This window comes from Solanum pennellii, chromosome 3 (assembly GCF_001406875.1).
Source record: "Solanum pennellii chromosome 3, SPENNV200".
Taxonomy (NCBI): domain Eukaryota; kingdom Viridiplantae; phylum Streptophyta; class Magnoliopsida; order Solanales; family Solanaceae; genus Solanum; species Solanum pennellii.
This window is the reverse complement of record NC_028639.1, coordinates 31,776,875-31,786,453: the sequence shown is the minus strand read 5'-3', so window position 1 is coordinate 31,786,453 and position 9,579 is coordinate 31,776,875. Positions and strand designations below refer to the sequence as shown.

Sequence of the window (9,579 nt, the reverse complement as noted above, 5' to 3'; positions counted from 1 at the left end):
TCAATGAGAAAGAGTAAAATCCGAAAGTTCGCTTGATTAATCAACAAAAATCACCAACAATCACTTGCAAGAATCTCAAAGTAATCAAGAATCTCACAAAAAGTCTAATGATAATCAAAAGTCTAACACTAATACACAGAGTCTAATAATGATCCCCAGTCTAACAATGGTCCAGCGTCTAACCTCAAAAACTAGGTTTTTCGAACTATTTATAGAAAATAAAAACCTAATTAAACAAGGACTCTATTTGCTGGAAATATGTCAAAATGCGGCTGGGTCGGTGGACCTCGCGACGGATCGTCGTGGACACGACAGACCGTCATTGACTCCGTCGTCCCATACTTGATGAAATTTCTTCTGCTGCTCTCTTCATTACCCTCAACGGCAAGTATGACGGACCGTCATAGGCACAACGGTTCGTCGAGGGTCTTCGTTCCAAAACACTTAAACTCTTGGAATATGGGTACTGGGATTACTTCTCTGAACTTCATGATGAACCTGCAGGACGGACGGTCATAGACACGACGGACCGTCGTGGACTCCGTAACCCCACACTTGGTCAAAATTCCCCATCTTCCTTCAGCAGCTGCACTACGCTGCCACCTACGGACCGTCACAAGCTCCGTAGGTGGCCTCTTCTGCATTTCTTCGCTCAAAAACCTTCGCGTACATCTTTGAACAGATTTCCTGCAAATAAGGAGAAACTTATATAAAAATTAGCACAAAAAGGCTTTTGGACACACTAAACTTTAAGAAAAAAGTATTAATAATACCGTGAAACCACGGTATATCACTCACAACACTCTCTTCTTCATTTTCGCCATAGTTCGCCTACATAATGTCTCAACCTTTAGAGAACTGAAGAACATGATTATCTTTTTATTGAGTGATTAGACCGAACCCTAATGAAGGGCTGCCTACGTATCCTTTTAGGAATCAGGTCAAACGTAGTTCAATGAACTTTTCGTGTTTTTTTTTCATTTTTTTTTATTTTTTTATTTTTCATTTTTTTAAAAATTTTTTTTTAAAAAAAGCACCAGACCAGTGGTGTTTGAGATAAAAGAGGATACATTTCTATCTTCTCATCATAAAAATGAGAAGGAGTGCTAAATGTAGTATCTCTTGATCGAATCTGCATTGACAATCGTGTCAATTGTCATTCCCTCCATATTGCCAATTGCAAAGCTCCTTTGGATAACACTTGCTTAATAACATAAGGGCCTTGCCAATTTGAAGCAAACTTTCCCTTGGCCTCGTCTTGGTGGGGAAGGATACGTTTCACAACAAGTTGACCCACTTCAAAATTCCTTGGGCGTACTTTCTTATTATATGCCCGAGCCATCCTCTGCTGATATAATTGATCAAAACAAATTGATGTCAATCATTTTTCTTCTATCAGTGCTAATTTTTCTAACCTCGATTTAACCCATTCTGTATCCTCGATTTCTGCTTCAACAATGGTTCGAAGAGAAGAGATTTCAACTTCTGCGGGTATGACAGCCTCAGTTCCATAAACCAATAAGTAAGGAGTTGCACCGACTGACGTACGAACAGTCGTGCGATATCCCATGAGAGCGAAGGGTAATTTCTCATGCCACTGTCTAGATCCTTGCACCATTTTCCTAAGAATCTTCTTGATGTTCTTATTCGCAGCTTCAACAGCCCCATTTGCTTTGGGACGATAAGGGGTTGAATGACGATGAACAATTTTAAATTGCTCACAAACTTCCTTCATCAAGTGGCTGTTGAGATTCATTGCATTGTCTGTAATAATGATTTTTGGTATGTCAAAACGACATATGATGTTGGAATGAACGAAGTCCACCACCGCTTTCTTAGTAACTGATTTGAACGTGACAGCTTCTACCCATTTGGTAAAGTAATCGATGGCAACTAAAATAAACCGATGACCGTTAGAAGCTTTTGGCTCTATTGGACCAATACCGTCTATTCCCAATGTAACAAAAGGCCATGGAGCAGACATAGGATGCAACTCTAAAGGGGGTGAGTGGATCAAGTCGCTATGAATTTGGCACTGATGGCACTTACGAACAAATTGGAAGAAATCTCGCTCCATGGTCAACCAATAGTATCCTGCCCGAATAATCTTTTTGCTAGGACGTAACCATTCATGTGTGGGCCACATACCCCTGAGTGTACCTCATTCATAATTGTTTCCGCCTCTTGATTATTCACACATCGTAATTAATTCAAATCCGGAGTCCTTTTATATAAGACTTCGCCACTTAAGAGGAACCCATTGGCGAGTCGCCTAATAGTTCTTTTTTGATCTCTATCAGCATGCAGTGGATATTCTCTAGCTTTTATAAACTGTTTGATGTCGTGATACCAAGGCTCACCATCTGCCTCTACCGCAAGTATATTGCAATAACCATGTTGATCCCTAACTTGGATTTCCAACGGGTCAATGTAGGTATTACCTGGGTATGGAAGCATCGATGCTAGGGTGGCCAAAGCATCAGCCAACTCATTGTGAAACCTGGGAATATATCTAAATTCAATGGACTTGAACTTTTTGATGAGATATTCTAAACATTGTTTGTACGGTATGAGCTTAATGTCTCGAGTTTCCCATTCGCCTCGAGCTTGTCGAATGAGCAAGTCGGAATCCCCCAAGACTAAGAGCTCATGTACATCCAGATTTATTGCCATATTCAAACCCATGATGCAAGCTTCGTATTCAGTTGTGTTGTTGGTAGAAAAGATTCGAAGTCGTGCTGTGGCAGGATAATGACAACCGCTTGCTAAGATAAGAACTGCCCCAATTCCCACTCCGTTTTGTTGACAGCCCCATCAAAATATAATTTCCATACGGGGTCATTATCAGGAATTTCTTTCTCGATAGAGTTGATCTCTTCATCAGGGAAGTATGTCTTTAAGGGTTCGTATTCATCATCAATCGGATTCCCTGCCAGATGATCGGCCAACGCTTGTGTTTTCATGGCGGTGCGAGTAACATACACAAAATCAAATTCGGTAAGCAAAATCTTCCATTTTGCCAACCTACCGGTCGGCATGGCTTTTTGAAAAATATATTTCAGAGGATCCATTCGAGATATGAGGTAAGTGTTGTAGGACAAAAAATAGTGCTTCAATTTTTGGGCGACCCAATTTAAAGCACAACATGTTTTTTCTAATAGAGTGTACTTTGCCTCATAGGATGTGAACTTTTTGCTCAAGTAATAGATGGCTTGTTCCTTTTTCCCCATGACGTCATGTTGTCCAAGAACGCAACCAAAGGAATTATCCGTCACCGAAAGGTATAAAAACAAAGGCCTACCAGGCTCTGGGGGGACCAGTACCGGAAGATTTGCTAAATATTCCTTAATTTTGTCAAAAGCCTTTGACACTCACTTGTCCATTTAATAGCAGCATCCTTTTTCAATAACTTTAATATCGGCTCGCATGTAGTAGTGAGTTGAGCGATGATTCGGCTGATATAGTTTAACCTTCCCAGAAAACTCATGACTTCAGTTCTGGTTTTTGGAGGTGGCAATTCTCGAATGGACTTTATCTTGGAGGGGTCTAATTCAATGCCTCTTTGGCTAACTATAAAACCCAAAAGATTGCCAGATGGAACTCCAAATGCACATTTAGCCGGATTAAGCTTGAGATTGTACTTTCTCAACCTTTCGAAAAATTTTCTTAGATCACGCACATGGTCAATTCGCGTTCTAGACTTAATGATGACATCATCGACATATACCTCAACTTCTTTATGCATCATGTCATGGAATATTGTAGTCATAGCTCTCATGTAGGTTGCCCCTGCATTTTTTAGACCAAATGGCATGACCCTATAACAATATGTACCCCACGGGGTAGTGTAAGCAGTTTTTTCTGCGTCTTTTGCATCCATGAGAATTTGGTGATATCCAGCGTAGCAGTCCACGAAAGATTGAATCTCGTGTTTAGCTTAATTGTCAACCAAGATATGAATGTTGGGTAGTGGAAAATTTTCTTTTGGACTTGCTTTGTTTAAATCTCGATAATCAACACAAACTCTGATCTTTCCATCCTTTTTTAGTACTGGCACAACATTAGCCAACCAAGTAGTGTATTGGACGACCCTGATCACTTTTGCATTCAGTTACTTCATGATTTCCTCTTTGATTTTATCGCTCATATCTGTCTTAAATTTTCTCTGCTTTTGCTGGACAGGTGGAAAATCAGGATGTATGGGAAGTTTGTGAACTACCAAATCAGCACTTAACCCCGGCATATCATCGTATGACCAAGCGAAGACATCTTTGTATTCAATTAAAAATTGAAATATGTCGTCTCGAATATTTCGATCGACATGAATACTTATCTTTATTTCTTTCACTTCTTAGGGAGTTCCCAAATTAAACACCTCTGTTTCACGTAAATTAGGTTTAGGCTTATTTTCAAATTGATCCAAACCCCTTTTTATTTCTTCATCAGCTTCATCTTCATCATATTCCTTAGACTTAGGATTCATTGTTATGAGATCAGACAACTTTTTAGGATCTATTTGTAAACTCCGCATGCATGTCATATTATTAAAGTTAACGTAACTGAAATGAAAATAAGACGGCAAATATTAGAAAGAGTAGTAACAAATAAGATCTAGAACTTCATTGCATTGAATGGGAAAGGATAGAAGGGTTAACAATAAAGCGAAACAACTAGAATGTTTGAATTACAACCCTGAGAATAATCCAAGAAAATAAAATAAAAAACAGCAAAACAAAACTACCATGACTCCTTTTTTGTAGGGAGAGGAGTGGCTTTCCAGTTATTGAGTTGGACAGTGCCCTCACCCCTCTGAGTCATGTTTACCTCATAAAACATTTCCTTGATACCTTGACACATTTCATCCACATCATTTTGATTGGTAAGTCTGGACACGGTTCACCTTGAGATTTAATGAAAGATTGAGCAATATGGGGGATCAGCTTCGACAGATTCCAAGCATTTCTATTACGATCGTTTGCCCATTTCCTATCAAATCTAGTTGGATTGAAACCCAATCCGAATGTATCTTGATTACCCATTGAACTGATAGGATTCACAATTCCTTGCAACGACAAACCTAACCCCTTTCTGGGTTCATAGCTGTTTTGTACCATTTGAGCCACCACCATGACTGAAGTAGAGGATAGACGAGGTTGGAGGATAGGATTTCCTTCTAAGAACTGATTAACCGTTATTATCTCCAAAGCCTGATAGTTGAGGGATTCAAAACCTCTTTTAGCCTCAATGCATGGTATTGAAGGATCTCGGGTGATTGGGAGATCATCTTCACCATGGACAATGATTTCTTGTTTGTCATGTTCAAACTTGACCACTTGGTGTAGAGTAGATGGCACAGCTCTAGCCATGTGGATCCATGGCCTACCCAAAAGCAGATTGTAAGACGTTTCCATGTCTATAACTTGGAAAGTGATTCCAAACTCCGCGGGTCCAATTGTAACAATTAAGTATATTTCACCAAGAGTATCCCGTTTTGCACCATCAAATGCCCGTACACAAACAATGTTAGTACGAATCCTATCAGTGCTGATTTTCAAGCTTTGTAGAGTGGAAAGAGGGCATATGTATACACCTGATCCTCCATCGACCATGACTCTCTTCACATAGTATTCTTCACATTTCACGGTTAAATGTAGAGCCCTATTATGTCCAGATCCTTCCAAGGGTAATTCATCATCAGTGAAAGTGATTCTATTTACCTCAAAAATTTGATTGACCATCTTTTCCAAGTGACCTACTGTAATATTTTCTGATATATGTGCCTCATTCAAAATTCTGGTCAACACTTCAGGATGTTCTTTAGAATGTATGAGTAATGACAATAAAGAGATTTGAGTAGGCGTTTTCCTCAACTGATCTATAACAGAATAATCTTGAGCTTTCATTTTTTTCAGAAACTCTTCAGCATCTTCCTCAGTGACTGGCTTTTTCATCGACAACTGATTTTCTTTGATTTGTTTGTCCCTCTTTAATTCTTCCGGAGCATAACATCTTCCGGAACGAGTTAAGCCTCTTGTTGCAGTTGTTTCTTCGACAATCTCCTTTCCCTTGTGAGTAACGATGACTTCTTTGTAGTTCAATGGAATGGACTTGGTGTTTGTGATCGGAAGTTGTGCTGCAATTTGTATCACAGCTGGCTCTTTCATACTTTCTTGATTTTGATCAAACGTTGAAAATTTACCAGGAATGTAGCATTTTGGTCCATTCAACGGTACGTCTCCTCTTTTTATAGATTCAGGGACATGCAACACTAGCTTCCTCGAGTTCCTAAAATTCGAACGTGCACCTTTAACAATTATCGGTGCTCTTTGTATGGGTTCTCAAACCATACTAGACTCTTCTTTTGAAACCTTGCTTTCCACTTTTGTTCTACTTGTTTGCCCATAGTCTTCAAAAATGTCAACCATCCCCACAACACGCTCATTATTATGAGTAGGGAGTGGGTTATTGGTGACATTCGGTGCTTCCTCATTGCGTACCTCGATTACCTTATCCTCGATTAACTTCTCAATGACTCTTTTTAGGGTCCAACAATTCTCTGTGCTATGACCTGGAGCGTTGGCGTGATACTCGCATATAACAGTTGGATCAAAACCTCTTGCATTTGGATTGACAACGTACGGATTGACAGGTTCAACCAGTCTCAATTGTATTAATTTCCGTAACAAACTCGTATACGATTCCCCAATTGGGGTAAAATTTTCTTTTCGACCTTGTTCTCTCGTATAGTTTGTCCAGGGACGTGGATTGTATAGCGCCTGGAAATTTTGTTGTTGGGGGCGAGAAAGTTGTGGGGCAGGCCCCCGCCATTGTTGGTGCGAAAGAGGCTGGACATATGCCTGAGTATTGAGAACTACATATTGGGACGGGTAATAATGCAGAGGAGAATTATATTGTTCTTGTTGGACTTGACCATAAGGATTGTTCATACCCATTTGAACACCTCTTGATCCAGATGCCGTCATGGACCCTTCCTCCTTTTTTCGATTGGTAAAATTACCGGATCCACTTTGTATTGCTTGTGTGGTAGCTCTAATGGCTGCTTGACTCACAATCTTACCTGACTTTATGCCATTCTCTACCATTTCTCCGATCTTAATCGCTTCGGCGAAGGGCTTGCCCATTGCGGCGAGAAGATAATGAAAGTAGTCAGGTTCTTGAGCCTGGAGAAAAACATCAATTAACTCATAGTCTTTCATCGGCGGTTTGACTCTAGCTTCCTGCTCCCTCCATCTTATGGCATATTCCCTAAAACTTTCTGATGGCTTTTTTTTCATATTAGCTAGGGAATTGCGATCGGGAATAATATCGATATTGTATTGAAATTGTTGGACAAAATCTTGTGCCATATCATCCCAAATGTGCCAATGAGAAATGTCCTGATCGATAAACCATTCTGATGCTACGCCCGTTAAACTCTCTCCAAAGTAAGCCATAAGAAGTTCTTCTTATCCTCCGGCTCCTCAACTGATTACAGAATCTTCTCAAATGAGCCACTGGATCTCCATGACAATTATATTTATCAAACTTTGGAGTTTTGAACCCTAGAGGCAAGTGAACATCTGGAAACATGCATCAGTCCATAAATGAGACACTTTTGTGTCCTCCCAGACCTTGCATATTCCTTATGTTTTGTTCCAAACTCCTCATTTTCCTTGCAATTTCTTCATGTTCCTCATTCTTAATGTTTTTCTCAACTTCAACGGGAGAACTGTATTGGTGTTGGTAAGAGTTAGGAACATTGAAAGTTAAATAGGGGCATGACCTTGGCCGTATTGATCTTTGAGTATAGGGTCATCATTGGATTTTTGTACCAGTGTTGGTTGAGGAATTGGATTAGTTTGGACAGTAGGCATGAAAAGTGGATTATTCATCATTGATGGTTTTAACGGGTTTACTGAGGAAGTTCCGGCAGTATTGGATGTGTTAATGTAGGGTCCAAACCCAGGTGGATAAACCGGGTCACTTGTTGAGACTTGGATGGGGAATGGCATATTCGCATTCAAATATTCTCGAATTGAAGGCGGAGGAGCTTGCCCATTCATCCAAGCTTCGTACATTTTGGTCATCTGTTGTCTTAACATTTTCACCTCTTCTATAGGTACTGATTCTTGCGCAACCATTTGGGTTTGTGCGTCGTCATTTTCCGACACTCTGTTCCGTCTTTACGTGTCATTTTTTCTTTCCCTTTTGATCTTGTGTTATATTGATGAGATGCCAACTCTCCTCACAAACCAACCACCTTTTAAACTCTCTAAATTCTCATATATATAAAAAAAAACATGTGTTAGGATTCAACATATTGAGGATATTAAATTCACGTTGTATGTTATGCACCTAGATTTTCATATGTCTATAATGTGTTTTGGAAGACTTTTATGTTTCATCCCGGCTTTGGACGACTTGCTTATGTCATTTGGTCCCCTACTTTACTTACTTGAATAATTTGAATGCATTTTGATCGAACCTATTAAAGGTTGCCTACGTATCATATTTGAACATGAATCAGATCATTACGTAGTTCATGTGGATAAATTTCTTTCAAAAGAAAAATACGACATATGTTTAACTTTAAAATGAAAATACCATTCAAATCAAAATGACCAAAATAAAACATCAAAGTACTTAAGATTAAAAGAAAATTTGCCGAACTAAAAAGGAAAAAAAAATTAAAAAAATAATAATAATAAAAAAAATCCATCTCCGACATTTCTTGATCATCAATTGGCCCCTAGGCTAGAGTAGACCTTGAACAAAGCTTTCGACAGATGTGGGGCTAATGCACGCGCCTCTCGACCCAGGCTCTCATCACTTCGGTGGAGATGACCACCATAAAGATCAATCAAGCTTTCTGTCAACTGAAGCACTTGTCCTTTCGCCTCCTCCATATTCTCGTGACAATTCTGCAACCATTCTTCAGTAGTGACAACTGCATCACTCAGATGCTCTTCATGTGCTTGAAGCTCTTCAATTTGGTTATGAAATTCTTCACGCTCTTCCATCCATTGATTTCTTTCGGTCGCCACTTCTGCTTGGTACAATGTGAAACGGTTTGCGATGTCCCTTTCTCGTCCCATAGAGGCTTTTAATTGATTTTGTAACCTAGCTTGCGCATGTTTAAGAGGCTCTTTTCTTTCTTATATTATTCCTCATGTTGCTCCATAGCACCTGTGACAATGCCCAAATCTTCATGTAGGGTTCGAATAGTAGATAGATGCTTCTTTTCAACCCTTTTTTCAATCAATGTAACTCTTTCCTCGAATATTGCATCACGTCGAGCCAACTCTTCTTTAACATTTTTTAGGTCATTGCTTAGGATATCTAAAGTAGACCTATAATTTCTTTCCACCTCGAGTCGGGCCTGCTTGATTCTTACTTCAATTTCCTCTTCTCGATCTATGATTTCTCGCGCGGATCCTTCGGGCATTATTTTGAGAGGGGTTTGATCAAAGAACCAATGGAGGTATAAGGGGTCAACTTCTCCTTCAACACGATCATCAACCATAGCTTTCGAACTTAAAGTTCGACTACCACCCCAAATCTTTTGAGCTTCTGATTCTC

At 39.6% G+C, this 9,579-nt stretch overlaps 2 protein-coding genes across 2 annotated transcripts; both read right to left on the bottom strand.

Moving 5' to 3' along the window:
• Positions 1-652: 652 nt before the first annotated feature.
• Positions 653-2,077, bottom strand: LOC107013319 (uncharacterized protein K02A2.6-like). Its single transcript, XM_015213258.1, has 3 exons — positions 1,427-2,077; positions 774-831; positions 653-687 (listed from the first exon to the last, which is right to left on the bottom strand). Exons 1-3 carry the CDS (start codon positions 2,075-2,077, stop codon positions 653-655), a joined length of 744 nt encoding a protein of 247 aa, XP_015068744.1.
• Positions 2,078-2,205: 128 nt separating this feature from the next.
• LOC107014277 lies at positions 2,206-2,685 on the bottom strand. The gene has a single exon (XM_015214130.1). It carries the CDS (start codon positions 2,683-2,685, stop codon positions 2,206-2,208), a length of 480 nt encoding a protein of 159 aa, XP_015069616.1.
• Positions 2,686-9,579: the final 6,894 nt, after the last annotated feature.

What these genes read in the sequence shown, in the direction of transcription:
- LOC107014277 (XM_015214130.1), bottom strand. Translation starts at nt 2,685, where the DNA reads ATGGGTTTGAATATGGCAATAAATCTGGATGTACATGAGCTCTTAGTC.
- LOC107013319 (XM_015213258.1), bottom strand. Translation starts at nt 2,077, where the DNA reads ATGGAGCGAGATTTCTTCCAATTTGTTCGTAAGTGCCATCAGTGCCAA. An exon ending in AAATCGAGGATACAGAATGG is followed by an intron (nt 832 to 1,426) that starts GTTAAATCGAGG and finishes GACATTATGTAG; the next exon opens with GCGAACTATGGCGAAAATGA. An exon ending in TGATATACCGTGGTTTCACG is followed by an intron (nt 688 to 773) that starts GTATTATTAATA and finishes CCTTATTTGCAG; the next exon opens with GAAATCTGTTCAAAGATGTA.